Source organism: Bufo bufo, chromosome 11 (assembly GCF_905171765.1).
Source record: "Bufo bufo chromosome 11, aBufBuf1.1, whole genome shotgun sequence".
NCBI lineage: Eukaryota > Metazoa > Chordata > Amphibia > Anura > Bufonidae > Bufo > Bufo bufo.
The window spans coordinates 101,697,462-101,720,271 of record NC_053399.1 but is presented as its reverse complement, the minus strand read 5'-3'; the positions used below and the strand labels follow the sequence as shown (position 1 = coordinate 101,720,271).

The 22,810-nt window shown below is 56.9% G+C and overlaps 1 protein-coding gene across 2 annotated transcripts; it reads right to left on the bottom strand.

The window, feature by feature from the left end:
- Positions 1 to 4,326: 4,326 nt before the first annotated feature.
- On the bottom strand, positions 4,327 to 20,749 carry PI4KB (phosphatidylinositol 4-kinase beta). 2 transcript variants are annotated; one of them, XM_040411876.1, is made up of 12 exons: positions 20,592 to 20,749; positions 13,480 to 14,347; positions 9,870 to 9,914; positions 8,892 to 9,119; positions 8,584 to 8,811; positions 8,401 to 8,510; positions 8,224 to 8,328; positions 7,643 to 7,766; positions 7,299 to 7,564; positions 7,046 to 7,178; positions 4,993 to 5,113; positions 4,327 to 4,903 (listed from the first exon to the last, which is right to left on the bottom strand). In XM_040411876.1, exons 2-12 carry the CDS (start codon positions 14,326 to 14,328, stop codon positions 4,722 to 4,724), a joined length of 2,391 nt encoding a protein of 796 aa, XP_040267810.1. In that variant the 5' UTR covers positions 14,329 to 14,347; positions 20,592 to 20,749; the 3' UTR covers positions 4,327 to 4,721. The 2 variants fall into 2 exon arrangements, with proteins under 2 accessions (XP_040267810.1, XP_040267811.1); XM_040411877.1 differs by lacking the exon at positions 9,870 to 9,914 and having other exon boundaries at positions 20,592 to 20,748.
- Between the last annotated feature and the right edge of the window lie 2,061 nt (positions 20,750 to 22,810).

Here is a 22,810-nt window from a genome sequence, read left to right as displayed (position 1 = left end):
CACACACACACACACAGGTCCAGCGTCTATTACTGGGACACACACACACACACAGGTCCAGCGTCTATTACTGGGACACACACACACACACACAGGTCCAGCGTCTATTACTGGGACACACACACACACACACACAGGTCCAGCATCTATTACTGGGACACACACACACACAGGTCCAGCGTCTATTACTGGGGGACACACACAGGTCCAGTGTCTATTACTAGGGAGGGGGGGGGCGACGATCCACAGGTCCAGCGTCTATTACTGGGGGACACACACACAGGTCCAGCGTCTATTACTGGGGGACACACACACACAGGTCCAGCGTCTTTTACTGGGGGACACACACACACAGGTCCAGCGTCTTTTACTGGGGGACACACACACACACAGGTCCAGCATCTATTACTGGGGGACACACACACACACAGGTCCAGCATCTATTACTGGGGGACACACACACACACACAGGTCCAGCATCTATTACTGGGGGACACACACACACACACAGGTCCAGCATCTATTACTGGGGGACACACACACACACACAGGTCCAGCATCTATTACTGGGACACACACACACACAGGTCCAGCATCTATTACTGGGGGACACACACACAGGTCCAGCGTCTATTACTGGGACACACACACACACAGGTCCAGCGTCTATTACTGGGGGACACACACAGGTCCAGTGTCTATTACTAGGGAGGGGGGGGGGGCGACGATACACAGGTCCAGCGTCTATTACTGGGGGACACACACACACAGGTCCAGCGTCTATTACTGGGGGACACACACACACAGGTCCAGCGTCTATTACTGGGACACACACACACACACAGGTCCAGCGTCTATTACTGGGACACACACACACACAGGTCCAGCGTCTATTACTGGGGGACACACACACACACAGGTCCAGCGTCTATTACTGGGGGACACACACACACACAGGTCCAGCGTCTATTACTGGGGGACACACACACAGGTCCAGCATCTATTACTGGGACACACACACACAGGTCCAGCGTCTATTACTGGGGGGGACACACACAGGTCCAGCATCTATTACTGGGGGGGACACACACGTACAGCGTCTATTACTGGGGGGGACACACACACACACACACACAGGTCCAGCGTCTATTACTGGGGACACACACATACACAGGTCCAGCGTCTATTACTGGGGACACACACATACACAGGTCCAGCGTCTATTACTGGGGGACACACACACAGGTCCAGCATCTATTACTGGGGACACACACACACACAGGTCCAGCGTCTATTACTGGGGGACACACACAGGTCCAGCATCTATTACTGGGGACACACACACACACACACACAGGTCCAGCGTCTATTACTGGGGGGGACACACACATACACAGGTCCAGCGTCTATTACTGGGGGGAGACACACACACACACAGGTCCAGCATCTATTACTGGGGACACACACAGGTCCAGCGTCTATTACTGGGGGACACACACACACACACACACAGGTCCAGCGTCTATTACTGGGGGACACACACACACAGGTCCAGCGTCTATTACTGGGGGGAGACACACACACACAGGTCCATCGTCTATTACTGGGGACACACACACACACACACACAGGTCCATCGTCTATTACTGGGGACACACACATACACAGGTCCAGCGTCTATTACTGGGGGACACACACACAGGTCCAGCATCTATTACTGGGGACACACACACACACAGGTCCAGCGTCTATTACTGGGGGACACACACAGGTCCAGCATCTATTACTGGGGACACACACACACACACACAGGTCCAGCGTCTATTACTGGGGGGGGACACACACATACACAGGTCCAGCGTCTATTACTGGGGGGAGACACACACACACACAGGTCCAGCATCTATTACTGGGGACACACACAGGTCCAGCGTCTATTACTGGGGGACACACACACACACAGGTCCAGCGTCTATTACTGGGGGGAGACACACACACACAGGTCCATCGTCTATTACTGGGGACACACACACACACAGGTCCATCGTCTATTACTGGGGACACACACACAGGTCCAGCGTCTATTACTGGGGGACACACACACAGGTCCAGCGTCTATTACTGGGGGACACACACACAGGTCCAGCGTCTATTACTGGGGGACACACACACAGGTCCAGCATCTATTACTGGGGGGGACACACACACACAGGTCCAGCATCTATTACTGGGACACACACACACACAGGTCCAGCGTCTATTACTGGGGGGGACACACACAGGTCCAGCATCTATTACTGGAGGACACACACACAGGTCCAGCATCTATTACTGGGGGGGACACACACGTACAGCGTCTATTACTGGGACACACACACACACACACAGGTCCAGCGTCTATTACTGGGGACACACACATACACAGGTCCAGCGTCTATTACTGGGGACACACACATACACAGGTCCAGCGTCTATTACTGGGGACACACACATACACAGGTCCAGCGTCTATTACTGGGGGACACACACATACACAGGTCCAGCATCTATTACTGGGGGGACACACACACAGGTCCAGCATCTATTACTGGGGGGACACACACACAGGTCCAGCATCTATTACTGGGGGACACACACACAGGTCCAGCATCTATTACTGGGGACACACACACACAGGTCCAGCGTCTATTACTGGGGGGAGACACACACACAGGTCCAGCGTCTATTACTGGGGGACACACACACAGGTCCATCGTCTATTACTGGGGACACACACACACACAGGTCCATCGTCTATTACTGGGGGGGACACACACAGGTCCAGCGTCTATTACTGGGGGGGACACACACAGGTCCAGCGTCTATTACTGGGGGGGACACACACAGGTCCAGCGTCTATTACTGGGGGGACACACACACATCCAGCGTCTATTACTGGGGGGACACACACACACAGGTCCAGCGTCTATTACTGGGGGGACACATACACACAGGTCCAGCGTCTATTACTGGGGGGGACACACACAGGTCCAGTGTCTATTACTGAGGACACACACACATCCAGCGTCTATTACTGGGGGGACACACACATCCAACGTCTATTACTGGGGGGACACACACATAGGTCCAGTGTCTATTACTGGGGGGACACACACACAGGTCCAGTGTCTATTACTGAGGACACACAGGTCTAGCGTCTATTACTGAGGACACACACACATCCAGCGTCTATTACTGGGGGGGACACACACACATCCAGCGTCTATTACTGGGGGGGACACACACAGGTCCAGCGTCTATTACTGGGGGGGACACACACAGGTCCAGCGTCTATTACTGGGGGGACACACACACATCCAGCGTCTATTACTGGGGGGACACACACACACAGGTCCAGCGTCTATTACTGGGGGGACACATACACACAGGTCCAGCGTCTATTACTGGGGGGGACACACACAGGTCCAGTGTCTATTACTGAGGACACACACACATCCAGCGTCTATTACTGGGGACACACACACACATCCAGCGTCTATTACTGGGGGGACACACACATCCAACGTCTATTACTGGGGGGACACACACATAGGTCCAGTGTCTATTACTGGGGGGACACACACACAGGTCCAGTGTCTATTACTGAGGACACACAGGTCTAGCGTCTATTACTGAGGACACACACACATCCAGCGTCTATTACTGGGGGGACACACACACATCCAGCGTCTATTACTGGGGGGACACACACACATCCAGCGTCTATTACTGGGGGGACACACACACACACAGGTCCAGCGTCTATTACTGGGGGGGACACACACATCCAGCGTCTATTACTGGGGGGACACACACACACACAGGTCCAGCGTCTATTACTGGGGGGGACACACACATCCAGCGTCTATTACTGGGGGGGACACACACAGGTCCAGCGTCTATTACTGAGGACACACACACATCCAGCGTCTATTACTGGGGGGACACACACACATCCAGCGTCTATTACTGGGGGGACACACACACACAGGTCCAGCGTCTATTACTGGGGGGGACACACACATCCAGCGTCTATTACTGGGGGGACACACACAGGTCCAGCGTCTATTACTGGGGGGACCCCCGCTCTTACACAAGAAGCAGTTTGACTATTGAGGGTCTGAAACTTTATTGCTGCCGACACGCGACGTGCGCACCCTCCACGTGGGAGCGGTTAGAGGCATGATGGGGGCACTGCCCTTCTCCCCAGAAAAGTTCCCCTCACAGACCTCTGCTCAGGACGATCGCCCCCATCATCATATACAGACGACACTGCGGTTTGTTAGATTATCTCATTTTAATACAAAGTAAACATGAAAGCGTCCAAGACTTAAAAAGACCCCTCCCACCCCTAAATAGAGACGAGCGTGGTGACCCCTGCAGCCAAGAATGGGGGTCCTGGTGCCTCTCTGCACACACCTTATGGGGGACGATGAGGATCTGGAAATTAATTGGTGTCTATCTGCCCTCAATAAAATCACGGAAATAATAAAAAAAAAATCCAAAAAAATAATGAAAAATCAGCGCAATGTTGTCGAGGGTGAGATTGGGAGAAGGTGGCGGTGGGCGGAGCCAGCTCTGTAATAACAGAAGATTATAATGGGGGGGGGGCAGAACACTGTAGATCTGGAATACTGAAGGAGGCGGCTGCATAGTGGTCTCTGCCCTCGGCCAGTCTGCGCTCACATGATGCCGTTGGTCAGGTACTGGAAGCCGTCGTACAGCTTGGTGGTGATGGAGCGCATGCTCCCGTCCACCATCTGCTCCACCAGGAGCTGCAGCTGCTCCTCCGTCATGTTCATGTGGAATCGCTCCTTCAGGTTACGGATGGTGCTGGAGCCGTGGAAACATGGCAGCTGGGACCCTGCAGGGAGGAGACAGCGAGAGCACAGCTGAGGGTCTGTTACAATGTATCACAGGATTGTGCAGTCCCTGAAGGCAAGGGGCGCTTACCTTGCTGCATGATCTCCACGATCTGGACCACGCGATCCATGTGCTTGCGGGCGGCGATCAGACCCTGAAGCATCAGCATCTTGTAGTAATTGAACATGTCTCCGTCCAGCCCCCCCATCACCTGCCGAACAAAGAGGTGATGGCTGTAACTCCTGTAATAGCACCGCGGGGGGCGCTAGAGCCAAGAAGGCTGCTCCAGGCGGCGGGTGATCACATGACCTGAGCCCAACCACCGTGTCAGAAACCAGCGACTCGACGTCCCGATATCTACACCGTATGATAGCGGAGCCTACATCACTGAGAGGTAGTCACAGCCCCGCCCCCTGCTGATGACATCACTGGTATAATGACATATGTCTGAGAGGTAGTCACAGCCCCGCCCCCTGCTGATGACATCACTGGTATAATGACATGTGATCCACACCTTATACTACAGGAACATCTATTACTGCTGACAACCTGCCTGTATATCCTGTCTGAGAGGTTGTCACAGCCCCGCCCCCTGCTGATGACATCACTGATATAATGACATGTGATCAGACATGAGATCACACACCTTATACTACAGGAACATCTATTACTGCTGACAACCTGCCTGTATATCCTGTCTGAGAGGTAGTCACAGCCCCGCCCCCTGCTGATGACATCACTGGTATAATGACATGTGACCCACACCTTATACTACAGGAACATCTATTACTGCTGACAACCTGCCTGTATATCCTGTCTGAGAGGTTGTCACAGCCCCGCCCCCTGCTGATGACATCACTGATATAATGACATGTGATCAGACATGAGATCACACACCTTATACTACAGGAACATCTATTACTGCTGACAACCTGCCTGTATATCCTGTCTGAGAGGTAGTCACAGCCCCGCCCCCTGCTGATGACATCACTGGTATAATGACATGTGACCCACACCTTATACTACAGGAACATCTATTACTGCTGACAACCTGCCTGTATATCCTGTCTGAGAGGTAGTCACAGCCCCGCCCCCTGCTGATGACATCACTGGTATAATGACATGTGACCCACACCTTATACTACAGGAACATCTATTACTGCTGACAACCTGCCTGTATATCCTGTCTGAGAGGTAGTCACAGCCCCGCCCCCTGCTGATGACATCACTGATATACTGACATGTGACCCACACCTTATACTACAGGAACATCTATTACTGCTGACAACCTGCCTGTATATCCTGTCTGAGAGGTAGTCACAGCCCCGCCCCCTGCTGATGACATCACTGATATGACATGTGATCAGACATGAGATCACACACCTTATACTACAGGAACATCTATTACTGCTGACAGCCTGCCTGTATATCCTGTCTGAGAGGTAGTCACAGCCCCGCCCCCTGCTGATGACATCACTGATATAATGACATGTGATCAGACATGAGATCACACACCTTATACTACAGGAACATCTATTACTGCTGACAACCTGCCTGTATATCCTGTCTGAGAGGTAGTCACAGCCCCGCCCCCTGCTGATGACATCACTGATATAATGACATATGTCCGAGAGGTAGTCACAGCCCCGCCCCCTGCTGATGACACAATAGCTACAATTAATCTGAATGTACTGCAGTGGTCGTATCCTCTAGACCAGGGATGCACAACCTGTGGCCCTCCAGCAGTTGCAAAACTACAACTCCCAGCATGCCCTAATAGCTGTAAGCTCTCCAAGCATGCTGGGAGTTGTAGTTTTATAACAGCTGGAGTGCTGCAGGTTGAGCGTGCCTGCCCTAGACCCTCAGTGTTACAGTGCAGGCCTGGGGACCACCAGAGCCCTCAGTGATACGGTGCAGGGGCCCCCGGAGCCCTCAGTGTTACAGTGCAGACCTGGGGACCACCGGAGCCCTCAGTGATACGGTGCAGGGGCCCCCGGAGCCCTCAGTGTTACAGTGCAGGCCTGGGGACCACCGGAGCCCTCAGTGATACGGTGCAGGGGCCCCCGGAGCCCTCAGTGACACGGTGCAGAGGTCTAGCAATCTCAGGTTATGGCGCCCCCACCAGGTATTGACCTGCACTCACATCCACAAACTCTGCTGTTAACTTGAAGGCCGACGTCTCGAACCCGAGGTTCCGGGGAGAACTGGAGAGAATGAAGCCAAAGTCTATGTGGATGATGTGGCCCTCAGCGTCCAGGAGGATATTTCCATTGTGCCTGAGGAAAGGACGTGGAGATACCAGCTAAGGACCGTCACTGGTCACATGCTGCTGCACCGAACTCAGCCCCACCCCTGAGGAACATCAGCCCTGCCCCCACACTGCCCCAGCCTCTCACCTGTCCTTCACCTGCAGCAGGTAGCACACCAGGCAGTACCCGGCGCAGCTCTGCACGAAGTTGCGCTGCGCAGTGAGGAAGGCCTCGGTGGTGCAGCTGCCATGTTCCTGGAGAAAGTAGTCGAGCAGGGAGAGCTGGGACTGCTTCTTGACTTGATGAATGGACACGGCGTTCACAACTGGCTCGATCATCCCGCTGTCTGCCGAGATCACCAGGATTTTGTACGGCCGGATCCAGAGGGGGACGCGCTCCGTCTCCCAGATAGACTGACAGAGAGGAAGGATGAATGATCCCCATTCACGTATTATACAGACCCCTACCTCCACTAGGGGGCGCACACTCACCTGGAGCTGCTTCAGCACCTGGTAGGCCAGCAGCTCCTGCCGGAGGTCATCACCGCACTTCACAATGACCGACAGGAGCCTCCAGTTAGGGAAGTGACCATAGGGAGACCCCTCGCGAATCCTCCTGCCAGAAAGAGGACAGAACCTGCGTCAGCCCCTCCGTGTACGGTGCGTCACACTTACCTTGCTGGACTCCTGCAATCTGGATGCAGACGGATCCGTCTCTCTGGTTGTCATCCGGAAAAACGGATCCGGTATTTATCTTTTTCACAGTTTGCGCATGCGCAGACCGCAAAACCGGATCCGTTTTTCCAGAACACTTGTGGCCAGATCCAGCAATAATGCATTTCAATGGAAAATAATTTCAATGGCATGTGTTCCGGAATTTTGGACGGAGAAAATACCGCATGCTGCGGTATTTTCTCCGTCCAAAAACCGTACAGTGACTGAATGGATCACTCTCCATTCAGAATGCATGGGGATAAAACGGATCAGTTCTTTTCCGGTATTGAGCCCCTAACGCTAGTGTGAAAGTACCGGAAACCACAGCCCCACCCCCGAGCAGACAGAAGCCGCCACACCTGACTTTTTCTTGCCATGGTTCCTTCAGAGCCACAGCGGATGGGTCCTCGGGATCCCTTCGGAAGGTGGTTGGCGTGTGAGCGAGCTGCTCCGAGAGACGGCGCCTGTGAAGGAAGGAAGAAGGCGGTCAGTGTCCCGCTACGTGCACCCCTCTGACCAGATGGGCAGCTCCTCACCGGATGTCACCGGCAGCGATGAAGACGGGCTCCTTGCTCTCCTGGCTGGTAATGCTGTCCACCGAGAACTGCGAGATGTTGTCACAGCTGTTGGTGTGGATCTCTGGGAGCTGGAGGGGGAGAGGACAGTAAGACCACGCTGCTCCACAACGGTGGGGGGTGGTCCAAGAGGGCGGCACTCACCTCCACCTGCAGCTCCCCAATGTCATCCACAGACCAGGCCTCGTCGTCGTTGTCATAGTTGGGCACAGTGGTGAAGCTGCTTGCCCTCTGCTCGTGGGTGATGCCACACTCTGGAAGGTTCTCCACCGAGCGCGTGCTGCGAATCCGATTCTCTGGAATCCGGGCTGGAACCGTGGAGGTTTCAAAGTTCTCACACTCGAGAACTTCCACGTAGATTAAATATGGAGCCTAGAACACGACCATAAGTGTTACCCCTTTCCCATCAGTCATGGTGGCTACAGCCAGAGCAGGCCCTGGGAGGGACGTACCTTGTCCTTGGAGTTTAGGACCACGGCCTGGGTGTGGGGCACTCGCACGACATGGTGGTCGAAGCCGGCCGTAGGGAGCCAGACGCGGGCCGGCAGCTTGTGGTTGAGCAGCGAGAGCTCCGAGATGAGGCGCTGTGTCTTCTGCTCCTTGGTGGGGAGGGTGGCCAGTCTCTTTCCGATGGCCATGAGAGACTTGATGAACTCCCTCTCCGGAGCGAGCCGCACAGGCTGAGGAGGAAAGAGACAGTGACGGGAGGTCAAGAGGGGACCGCTGGGTCACCCACAACAAATCCGAGGAGCCGCCGTCCGACCCAGGACCCATCACTCCTCATCTCCACAATGCAGGAAGGATCAGCAGGCCTCAGCCACACTCCCAATATAACCACCCCCATCATCTGCCCAGCCGACACACAAGACAGAAGAGAGACAGGAGTGTTGGGAGTCATTGGTTCTCCACCCTCAATCACATCCTACAGAGAAGCAGCATTTCCTCTGCCCGGCGGCCATGATGACTGATAACAGAGGGCGGACAGGACTACAGAGCTGGGGAAGGTCCCAGACCCTCAGCATCAGCACAACGGAACTAAACCCAGCACAGACAAGATGGCGGAGGACAAACCTGTCACCCATCATGCACTGCAGCTGACCACCTCCAGGGTTTAGTTTCATCATGGCGGCTGAAGAGGTGGACCCCACCGCTGCTGTACTACCCCGTCCTGACATGCGGCCGTAGCAGACACAACATGCATGAGCGGCAGCAGACACAAGACAAGGGGGCGGGCAGAAGAAGCCAGAGGGCGGCCATGATGGCGTACAGGACGGGTGCAGATGTGGGGGCTCCGCCCCCCAGACCTCACGGCTCCGGCTGCCCCCTGCATGCGAGGGAGGGGGCTGCACTTTATTTCCGCAGAGGAAATGCTGATGGGACAGAAAAAGCCAGTAAGACCCTCAGCCGACTACACGAAGACCGTCACTTACGGAGGAGAAGGACCTATCGAGGCTTTCCGAGCTGGAGGAGAGGTCCTGGGGAGGAGGGGGATGGGTGCGGGGAGAGAAAGGGAGAGGTTTAGCAGCTCCGGTTATCATGACATCATCAGTACCCCAGACCTCCCCCCACCGAGACATGGGGGGAGGAGGGGGCAGATAATATGAAGAAGCAAGTCCCAAATCTATCGAGGGGAACTGACCTCTCAGATGGGGGGAGGGGTGTCCAGTATTAGAAGGGTCTGCCACCTGAGCCTGATAGCGGAGGCCACCCCCCTCCTCCCCATGGCGGACACAGACCGTGGAGTCAGAAGAGGAAAAACAGCGCCCCCTGTACGTCCTAATACTGGAGAGGGAACTGCGGCTGACAACAGAGAGCAACAACTCAACCAAGCACAGAAAGGAGCCAAGCATGAGGGCACATCATCTGCTCCGCTCGCCGCCCCCTCCCAGACCCTGCCGCTCGCCGCCCCCTCCCAGACCCCGCCGCTCCGCTCGCCGCCCCCTCCCAGACCCCGCCGCTCCGCTCGCCGCCCCCTCCCAGACCCCGCCGCTCCGCTCGCCGCCCCCTTCCAGACCCCGCCGCTCCGCTCGCCGCCCCCTCCCAGACCCCGCCGCTCCGCTCGCCGCCCCCTCCCAGACCCCGCCGCTCCGCTCGCCGCCCCCTCCCAGACCCCGCCGCTCCGCTCGCCGCCCGCTCCCAGACCCCGCCGATCCTATCGAGGGGAACTGACCTCTCAGATGGGGGGGAGGGGTGTCCAGTATTAGGAGAAGGGTCTGCCACTTGAGCCTGATAGTGGAGGCCACCCCCCCTCCTCCCCATGGCGGACACAGACCGTGGAGTCAGAAGAGGAAAAACAGCGCCCCCCCGCCGCTCCGCACACCGCCCTCCTCCCAGACTCCGCCGCTCCGCTCACTGCCCCCTCCCAGACCCAGACCCCACCAATCCGGTTACAGCCCCCTCCCGGACCTCGCCGATCCACTCGCCGTCCCCTCCCAGACCCCACCAATCCGGTTACAGCCCCCTCCCAGACCCCACCAATCCGGTTATAGCCCCCCCCCCCCCCCCTCAGACCCCATTGATCCGCTCACCGTCCCCTCGGATCCACTCGCCGTCCCCTCCCAGACCCCACCAATCCGGTTACAGCCCCCTCCCAGACCCCACCAATCCGGTTATAGCCCCCTCCCAGACCCCACCAATCCGGTTATAGCCCCCTCCCAGACCCCACCAATCCGGTTATAGCCCCCCCCCTCAGACCCCATTGATCCGCTCACCGTCCCCTCCGATCCACTCGCCGCCCCCTCCCAGACACCACCAATCCGGTTATAGCCCCCTCCCAGACCCCACCAATCCGGTTATAGCCCCCTCCACTCGCCGCCCCCTCCCAGACCCCGCCGATCCACTCGCTGCCCCCTCCCAGACCCCGCCGATCCACTCGCTGCCCCCTCCCAGACCCCGCCGATCCACTCGCCGCCCCCTCCCAGACCCTGCCGCTCGCCGCCCCCTCCCAGACCCCGCCGATCCACTCGCTGCCCCCCTCCCAGACCCCGCCGATCCACTCGCTGCCCCCTCCCAGACCCCGCCGATCCACTCGCCGCCCTCTCCCAGACCCCGCCGATATACTCACCACTCGCTGCCCCCTCCCAGACCCCGCCGATCCACTCGCCGCCCCCTCCCAGACCCCGCCGCTCCGCTCGCCGCCCGCTCCCAGACCCCGCCGATCCTATCGAGGGGAACTGACCTCTCAGATGGGGGGGAGGGGTGTCCAGTATTAGGAGAAGGGTCTGCCACTTGAGCCTGATAGTGGAGGCCACCCCCCCTCCTCCCCATGGCGGACACAGACCGTGGAGTCAGAAGAGGAAAAACAGCGCCCCCCCGCCGCTCCGCACACCGCCCTCCTCCCAGACTCCGCCGCTCCGCTCACTGCCCCCTCCCAGACCCAGACCCCACCAATCCGGTTACAGCCCCCTCCCGGACCTCGCCGATCCACTCGCCGTCCCCTCCCAGACCCCACCAATCCGGTTACAGCCCCCTCCCAGACCCCACCAATCCGGTTATAGCCCCCCCCCCCCCCCTCAGACCCCATTGATCCGCTCACCGTCCCCTCGGATCCACTCGCCGTCCCCTCCCAGACCCCACCAATCCGGTTACAGCCCCCTCCCAGACCCCACCAATCCGGTTATAGCCCCCTCCCAGACCCCACCAATCCGGTTATAGCCCCCTCCCAGACCCCACCAATCCGGTTATAGCCCCCCCCCCTCAGACCCCATTGATCCGCTCACCGTCCCCTCCGATCCACTCGCCGCCCCCTCCCAGACACCACCAATCCGGTTATAGCCCCCTCCCAGACCCCACCAATCCGGTTATAGCCCCCTCCACTCGCCGCCCCCTCCCAGACCCCGCCGATCCACTCGCTGCCCCCTCCCAGACCCCGCCGATCCACTCGCTGCCCCCTCCCAGACCCCGCCGATCCACTCGCCGCCCCCTCCCAGACCCTGCCGCTCGCCGCCCCCCTCCCAGACCCCGCCGATCCACTCGCTGCCCCCTCCCAGACCCCGCCGATCCACTCGCTGCCCCCTCCCAGACCCCGCCGATCCACTCGCTGCCCCCTCCCAGACCCCGCCGATCCACTCGCCGCCCTCTCCCAGACCCCGCCGATATACTCACCACTCGCTGCCCCCTCCCAGACCCCGCCGATCCACTCGCCGCCCCCTCCCAGACCCTGCCGCTCGCCGCCCCCTCCCAGACCCCGCCGATCCACTCGCTGCCCCCTCCCAGACCCCGCCGATCCACTCGCTGCCCCCTCCCAGACCCCGCCGATCCACTCGCTGCCCCCTCCCAGACTCCGCCGATCCACTCGCCGCCCCCTCCCAGACCCCGCCGATCCACTCGCCGTGGATGCACACAAGCCCACTCTAGGCACACATCTTTAGTACCCCAGTCTACCACAAGGGGATGCGGCAGATAGCTCAGCTTAGTAATTCCAAGGGATGACAGAGGCAAAGACAAGAGACCAAGGGGTCATGTAAGCTTTACTGGGGACCTCAAAGTCCTCTGTGCTGCAGTGATAGGAAGTACAAGGAAAAAATGTGGCCCCAAGTCACAGTCTAGGCTCAACCTGCGGCCGTCCAGCTGTTGCAAAACTACAGCTCCCACAATGCCCTTCTGTAGGATGATAGCTGTAGGCTGTCCGTGAATGATGGGAGTTGTAGTTTTGCAACAGCTGGAGGGCCGCAGGTTGAGCATGCCTGCTCTAGACTAACACCTATAAAGAGAGGACTCCCATCATCCCCCTGTGACTTCCTACTCTCATCATCCCAGCGACCCTACTCTTTCCATCCTCCATGTAACCAGATCACCTCTAACAATATGTTCACGGCCATCATCTCTGTGATAACGAGGCGCTGCCGTCTCCCCATCACAACCAATCACAGGGCAGCTTTCTTCTTCCATAACACTAAGTGAAAGCTGCATGGCGATTGGCTGCAGCTTTACAGCGTCATAGACCTCACCCCCCCCCCCCATTATCCATGTGCATACCCTCCAGCAGATGGCGCAGCCATGAGTGCCCTCTACACACCCAGGGGCCCGCCCGCTCCTCACCTCCTCGTCATTCTCCACCTTGGGGTTGCTCGCCGTCCTCTTCAGGTTGCTGCTGAGGCTGATGCTGGCGGTGGCGTCAGATTTGGACCTCTGATGGGTCCTCTTGGAGGGGGACAGGCCGGTGTCGGGGGCCAGGCCCAGCGCTGGCAGCTCCCGCTTCTTGTGAGCCGGCTTCAGCTCATCAGACAGGATGAGTTTGCGCAGCTTGGTCCCGCGGGAATAGCGCTGCGCGGAGATGTGCATGTCGGAGGAGTAGGCCCCCAGGAGCCAGGCGCACTGCAGGGAGAAGTTGATGCTCTGCCGGCAGCGGTGGACCACGTACGGCTTTATGGCGTCGCCCACGTCCTCGTCCATGTGGATGTACATGTTGAGGAGCTGCGGCAGGTAGAAGTCCACGTCCTCGTTCCTGAAGTAGAAGAGGCGATTCCCGATGTAGGCCTGCACGCCCGGCTCCTTGGAGTTGTACAGGTACGAGATCGCCATGGAAATGTCAAAGAGCTTGCACTCAAACAGACGCAGGAGCCACGACTGCTTGGCCGAGTTATTCTTCTGCCTCCGCCGGGCGTTCTTCACGCTGTTGATGTCCGTCACAGCCTCGTCCTCCTCACAGATCCTCTCCCCATTGGTGGTCTGCTCTTCGGCCCCCAGTTTCTCCAGGCTCTCCGAGGAGGCGCTGTGCATCAGCTTCACCTGCTCCAGGACATCCTCGCAGGCTTTCTGCGCCACGTCCGGGTCTATCACCAGAGACACCACCCCCTCTGTAATGACGCAGAGAGGGGCGCTGCTGCCCGCCAGGGGCGCCTGCTCTGAAGGCTTGACGGCGGCCGGCTCCACCATGGCGTCTCCCATATCACCCCACAAATCGGATCTGGAAAGGACCAAGCAGAAGAAGGTAAGAGGAGATCAGCGAGGAGCCGTCCAGGCATCACCCGTCACACAGAGAACCCCCCATGTCCTCCGACAGTCAGGGGCGCCCCCAGCTGCTCTGCCTCAGACCCCCACAGATATGGACGGGCGTCACTCCGCGGCCAGGATGTGCCGAGAGTCGGAGGACAATGGCTGCAGGAGCTACATGGAAACTGAGTGACACCTGAGCCGCAGCGTCCGGGCGATGACGACAACACAAAGCAAACATGTCAAACAAGTCTACATACACCCTGCGGAGGCTGCCGGCAAAGAGCGCAAGCTCCTGGGATCAGCCCCCATCCACACAGCTAGAGCGCAAGCTCCCGGGCTCAGCCTCTCTCCAGACAACTAGAGCGCAAGCTCCCGGGCTCAGCCTCCATCCACACAGCTAGAGCGCAAGCTCCCGGGCTCAGCCCCCATCCACACAGCTAGAGCGCAAGCTCCCGGGCTCAGCCTCCATCCACACAGCTAGAGAGCAAGCTCCCGGGCTCAGCCCCCATCCACACAGCTAGAGCGCAAGCTCCCGGGCTCAGCCTCTCTCCAGACAACTAGAGCGCAAGCTCCCGGGCTCAGCCTCCATCCACACAGCTAGAGCGCAAGCTCCCGGGCTCAGCCCCCATCCACACAGCTAGAGCGCAAGCTCCCGGGCTCAGCCTCCATCCACACAGCTAGAGAGCAAGCTCCCGGGCTCAGCCCCCATCCACACAGCTAGAGCGCAAGCTCCCGGGCTCAGCCCCCATCCACACAGCTAGAGCGCAAGCTCCCGGGCTCAGCCTCTCTCCAGACAACTAGAGCGCAAGCTCCCGGGCTCAGCCTCCATCCACACAGCTAGAGCGCAAGCTCCCGGGCTCAGCCCCCATCCACACAGCTAGAGCGCAAGCTCCCGGGCTCAGCCCCCATCCACACAGCTAGAGCGCAAGCTCCCGGGCTCAGCCTCCATCCACACAGCTAGAGCGCAAGCTCCCGGGCTCAGCCCCCATCCACACAGCTAGAGCGCAAGCTCCCGGGCTCAGCCCCCATCCACACAGCTAGAGCGCAAGCTCCCGGGCTCAGCCCCCATCCACACAGCTAGAGCGCAAGCTCCCGGGCTCAGCCCCCATCCACACAGCTAGAGAGCAAGCTCCCGGGCACAGCCCCCATCCACACAGCTAGAGCGCAAGCTCCCAGGCTCAGCCCCCATCCACACAGCTAGAGCGCAAGCTCCCGGGCTCAGCCCCCATCCACACAGCTAGAGCGCAAGCTCCCGGGCTCAGCCCCCATCCACACAGCTAGAGCGCAAGCTCCCGGGCTCAGCCCCAATCCACACAGCTAGAGCGCAAGCTCCCGGGCTCAGCCCCCATCCACACAGCTAGAGCGCAAGCTCCCGGGCTCAGCCCCCATCCACACAGCTAGAGCGCAAGCTCCCGGGCTCAGCCCCCATCCACACAGCTAGAGCGCAAGCTCCCGGGCTCAGCCCCCATCCACACAGCTAGAGCGCAAGCTCCCGGGCTCAGCCCCCATCCACACAGCTAGAGCGCAAGCTCCCGGGCTCAGCCCCCATCCACACAGCTAGAGCGCAAGCTCCCGGGCTCAGCCCCCATCCACACAGCTAGAGAGCAAGCTCCCGGGCTCAGCCCCCATCCACACAGCTAGAGCGCAAGCTCCCGGGCTCAGCCTCCATCCACACAGCTAGAGCGCAAGCTCCCGGGCTCAGCCCCCATCCACACAGCTAGAGAGCAAGCTCCCGGGCACAGCCCCCATCCACACAGCTAGAGCGCAAGCTCCCGGGCTCAGCCCCCATCCACACAGCTAGAGCGCAAGCTGGACACACATCACTATATACAGTGTACAGGGGGGACACATCACTATATACAGTGTACAGGGGGGGACACACCACTATATACAGTGTACAGGGGGGGGGACACACCACTATATACAGTGTACAGGGGGGGACACACCACTATATACAGTGTACAGGGGGGGACACACCACTATATACAGTGTACAGGGGGGGGGACACACCACTATATACAGTGTACAGGGGGGGGACACACCACTATATACAGTGTACAGGGGGGGGACACATCACTATATACAGTGTACAGGGGGGACACACCACTATATACAGTGTACAGGGGGGGGACACACCACTATATACAGTGTACAGGGGGGGACACACCACTATATACAGTGTACAGGGGGGGACACACCACTATATACAGTGTACAGGGGGGGACACACCACTATATACAGTGTACAGGGGGGGACACACCACTATATACAGTGTACAGGGGGGGACACACCACTATATACAGTGTACAGGGGGGGGACACACCACTATATACAGTGTACAGGGGGGGGACACACCACTATATACAGTGTACAGGGGGGGGGGACACACCACTATATACAGTGTACAGGGGGGGGACACACCACTATATACAGTGTACAGGGGGGGACACACCACTATATACAGTGTACAGGGGGGGACACACCACTATATACAGTGTACAGGGGGGGACACACCACTATATACAGTGTACAGGGGGGGACACACCACTATATACAGTGTACAGGGGGGGACACACCACTATATACAGTGTACAGGGGGGGACACACCACTATATACAGTGTACAGGGGGGGACACACCACTATATACAGTGTACAGGGGGGGACACACCACTATATACAGTGTACAGGGGGGGACACACCACTGTATATACAGTGTACAGGGGGGGACACACCACTATATACAGTGTACAGGGGGGGACACACCACTATATACAGTGTACAGGGGGGGACACACCACTATATACAGTGTACAGGGGGGGACACACCACTATATACAGTGTACAGGGGGGGACACACCACTATATACAGTGTACAGGGGGGGACACACCACTATATACAGTGTACAGGGGGGGACACACCACTATATACAGTGTACAGGGGGGGACACACCACTATATACAGTGTACAGGGGGGGACACACACTGTATATAGTGTACAGGGGGGGACACACCACTATATACAGTGTACAGGGGGGGACACACCACTATATACAGTGTACAGGGGGGGACACACCACTATATACAGTGTACAGGGGGGGACACACCACTATATACAGTGTACAGGGGGGGACACACCACTATATACAGTGTACAGGGGGGGACACACCACTATATACAGTGTACAGGGGGGGACACACCACTATATACAGTGTACAGGGGGGGACACACCACTATATACAGTGTACAGGGGGGGACACACCACTATATACAGTGTACAGGGGGACACACACCACTATATACAGTGTACAGGGGGACACACACCACTATATACAGTGTACAGGGGGGACACACCACTATATACAGTGTACAGGGGGGGACACACCACTATATACAGTGTACAGGGGGGGACACACCACTATATACAGTGTACAGGGGGGGACACACCACTATATACAGTGTACAGGGGGGGACACACCACTATATACAGTGTACAGGGGGGGACACACCACTATATACAGTGTACAGGGGGGACACACCACTATATACAGTGTACAGGGGGGGGACACACCACTATATACAGTGTACAGGGGGGGACACACCACTATTATACAGTGTACAGGGGGACACACACACTATATACAGTGTACAGGGGGGGACACACCACTATATACATTGTACAGGGGGGGACACACCACTATATAACAGTGTACAGGGGGGGACACACCACTATATACAGTGTACAGGGGGGGACACACCACTATATACAGTGTACAGGGGGGGACACACCCACTATTATACAGTTTACAGGGGGGGACACACCACTATATACAGTGTACAGGGGGGACACACCACTATATACAGTGTACAGGGGGGGACACACCACTATATACAGTGTACAGGGGGGGACACACCACTATATACAGTGTACAGGGGGGGACACACCACTATATACAGTGTACAGGGGGGGACACACCACTATATACAGTGTACAGGGGGGGACACACCACTATATACAGTGTACAGGGGGGGACACACCACTATATACAGTGTACAGGGGGGGACACACCACTATATACAGTGTACAGGGGGGGACACACCACTATATACAGTGTACAGGGGGGGACACACCACTATATACAGTGTACAGGGGGGGACACACCACTATATACAGTGTACAGGGGGGGGGCACACCACTATATACAGTGTACAGGGGGACACACACCACTATATACAGTGTACAGGGGGGGACACACACCACTATATACAGTGTACAGGGGGGGACACACCACTATATACAGTGTACAGGGGGGGACACCCCACTATATACAGTGTACAGGGGGGACACACCACTATATACAGAGTACAGGGGGGGACACACCACTATATACAGTGTACAGGGGGGGGACACACCACTATATACAGTGTACAGGGGACACACATCACTATATACAGTGTACAGGGGGACACACACCACTATATACAGTGTACAGGGGGGGACACACCACTATATACAGTGTACAGGGGGGGACACACCACTATATACAGTGTACAGGGGGGACACACCACTATATACAGTGTACAGGGGGGGACACACCACTATATACAGTGTACAGGGGGGACACACCACTATATACAGTGTACAGGGGGGGACACACCACTATATACAGTGTACAGGGGGGGACACACCACTATATACAGTGTACAGGGGGGACACACACCACTATATACAGTGTACAGGGGGGGACACACCACTATATACAGTGTACAGGGGGGGGACCACCACTATATACAGTGTACAGGGGGGGACACACCACTATATACAGTGTACAGGGGGGGACACACCACTATATACAGTGTACAGGGGGGGACACACCACTATATACAGTGTACAGGGGGGGGGGGGGACACACCACTATATACAGTGTACAGGGGACACACACCACTATATACAGTGTACAGGGGGGGGACACACCACTATATACAGTGTACAGGGGGGGACACACCACTATATACAGTGTACAGGGGGGGACACACCACTATATACAGTGTACAGGGGGGGACACACCACTATATACAGTGTACAGGGGGGGACACACCACTATATACAGTGTACAGGGGGGGACACACCACTATATACAGTGTACAGGGGGGGACACACCACTATATACAGTGTACAGGGGACACACATCACTATATACAGTGTACAGGGGGGACACACACCACTATATACAGTGTACAGGGGGGGACACACCACTATATACAGTGTACAGGGGGGGGGACACACCACTATATACAGTGTACAGGGGGGGACACACCACTATATACAGTGTACAGGGGGGACACACCACTATATACAGTGTACAGGGGGGGACACACCACTATATACAGTGTACAGGGGGGGGACACACCACTATATACAGTGTACAGGGGGGGACACACCACTATATACAGTGTACAGGGGGACACACACCACTATATACAGTGTACAGGGGGGACACACACCACTATATACAGTGTACAGGGGGGACACACACCACTATATACAGTGTACAGGGGGGGGGACACACCACTATATACAGTGTACAGGGGGGGGACACACCACTATATACAGTGTACAGGGGACACACATCACTATATACAGTGTACAGGGGGGACACACACCACTATATACAGTGTACAGGGGGGGACACACCACTATATACAGTGTACAGGGGGGGGACACCACTATATACAGTGTACAGGGGGGGACACACCACTATATACAGTGTACAGGGGGGGACACACCACTATATACAGTGTACAGGGGGGGGACACACCACTATATACAGTGTACAGGGGGGGGGGACACACCACTATATACAGTGTACAGGGGACACACACCACTATATACAGTGTACGGGGGGGGACACACCACTATATACAGTGTACAGGGGGGGACACACCACTATATACAGTGTACAGGGGGGGGACACACCACTATATACAGTGTACAGGGGGGGACACACCACTATATACAGTGTACAGGGGGGGGACACACCACTATATACAGTGTACAGGGGGGGGGGGACACACCACTATATACAGTGTACAGGGGACACACACCACTATATACAGTGTACGGGGGGGGACACACCACTATATACAGTGTACAGGGAGGGGACTCAGACATATACACACACACCAGAGGGCAGCGCTCGCCCCGGGCTCCCCCTCACCTGCTCAGCCGGTCACTCGGTGTTTTCCATCACGGGTTCAGTGCTCTGCGCTCCCGGCCCAGCTTCTTCCTCCGCCATCTCCGGCTCTCCTCCTAACACCATAGAGACAGACAACATAGGCTAGACAGCGCACCATAGAGTCTAAGCTCCTCCACTGACAGTCGGCATAGAGCGGCCCCCAGATAACCAGAGAGTATGAAACGCAGTTACAGAGCGCCCTCAGAACACCAGCGAGTACGGGAGCCAGGTATTGAACGTCATGGAAAGCACCATAGAGAAAAAGTAGCTGGGTAGACGCGCCGGAGGATTGGAGGAATCCAAACCGGCTGCTGTCTCCTTATTGACCCCACTGGTGAATGGACTACAACTCCCAGCGCGCACAGGACAGGTCCTCCTTTATCAGTACTGTACCAAGGCCTGGAGCCATGTTTATTAGACTGGCAAATGTCAATGTCTGTGACAAGATGAGCGGGAGTTCAGCGGGGGCGGCCCCTGATCACAGGAGGAGAGCATGTAGTCCTGATAGACAGTCCCTCGCAGAGCGGGACCAGCACCAGTCATGATGTATTCCTGCCGCCCAGCCATATTGGTGGTAACCCCTCTCTCCCAGCGTGGCTGAAGTGCTTACCTGGACGGCAGTTATATCAATAGGGTCTCGGGGTGCACCTCTAATGCCAGAAGCCCCTGACCCTGAAGTGCATTATGGGAGATGTGGTCACCACCTACAATGCTGTATAGTAAAGGAAACCGTCAGCATGGAGGACCAGGGATCCGCAGGGTTATTGCTGCTAGTAGCTGTGTTAACAGGAGACACCATAATGGTGAGCTCAGTCATCCCTACAGCACATGAAATAACCGGAAGGAGTGGCGGTGATCTGATGGAAATGACGAGCTCTGGAGAGGACAGGACTCGCTCATCTCTACACACATGAAATAATCGGAAGGAGCGGCGGTGATCTGATGGAAATGACGAGCTCTGGAGAGGACAGGCCTCGCTCATCCCTACAGCACATGAAATAATCGGAAGGAGCGGCGGTGATCTGATGGAAATGACGACCTCTGGAGAGGACAGGCCTCGCTCATCTCTACACACATGAAGTAACCGGAAGGAGTGGCGGTGATCTGATGGAAATGACGAGCTCTGGAGAGGACAGGCCTCGCTCATCCCTACAGCACATGAAATAATCGGAAGGAGCGGCGGTGATCTGATGGAAATGACGACCTCTGGAGAGGACAGGCCTCGCTCATCTCTACACACATGAAGTAACCGGAAGGAGTGGCGGTGATCTGATGGAAATGACGAGCTCTGGAGAGGACAGGCCTCGCTCATCCGTCCACACATGAAATAATCGGAAGGAGCGGCGGTGATCTGATGGAAATGACGAGCTCTGGAGAGGACAGGCCTCCCTCATCCCTACACACATGAAGTAACCAGAAAGAGCGGCGGTGATCTGATGGAAATGATGACCTCTGGAGAGGACAGGCCTCCCTCATCCCTACACACAAGAAATAACCGGAAGGAGCGGCGGTGATCTGATGAAAATGACGAGCTCTGGAGAGGACAGGCCTCCCTCATCTCTACACACATGAAATAACCGGAAGGAGCGGTGGTGATCTGATGAAAATGATGACCTCTGGAGAGGACAGGCCTCGCTCATCCCTACAGCACACATGAAGTAACCAGAAAGAGCGGCAGTGATCTGATGGAAATGACGAGCTCTGGAGAGGACAGGCCTCGCTCATCCGTCCACACATGAAATAACCGGAAGGAGCGGCGGTGATCTGATGGAAATGACGAGCTCTGGAGAGGACAGGCCTCGCTCATCTCTACACACATGAAGTAACCGGAAGGAGCGGCGGTGATCTGATGGAAATGATGACCTCTGGAGAGGACAGGCCTCCCTCATCCCTACACACAAGAAATAACCGGAAGGAGCGGCGGTGATCTGATGGAAATGACGAGCTCTGGAGAGGACAGGCCTCCCTCATCTCTACACACATGAAATAACCGGAAGGAGCGGTGGTGATCTGATGGAAATGATGACCTCTGGAGAGGACAGGCCTCGCTCATCCCTACAGCACACATGAAGTAACCAGAAAGAGCGGCAGTGATCTGATGGAAATGACGAGCTCTGGAGAGGACAGGCCTCCCTCATCCCTACACACATGAAGTAACCAGAAAGAGCGGCGGTGATCTGATGGAAATGGCGACCTCTGGA

Excerpts from the sequence above, each read along its gene's own strand:
- PI4KB (XM_040411876.1), bottom strand. The coding sequence starts at position 14,328 with ATGGGAGACGCCATGGTGGAGCCGGCCGCCGTCAAGCCTTCAGAGCAG. Across the intron at positions 9,120-9,869 it reads TCGATAGGTCCTTCTCCTCC|CCTGTGCGGCTCGCTCCGGA; the intron begins GTAAGTGACGGT and ends TTTCCTCCTCAG. Across the intron at positions 5,114-7,045 it reads TAACAGCAGAGTTTGTGGAT|GTGATGGGGGGGCTGGACGG; the intron begins GTGAGTGCAGGT and ends TTTGTTCGGCAG.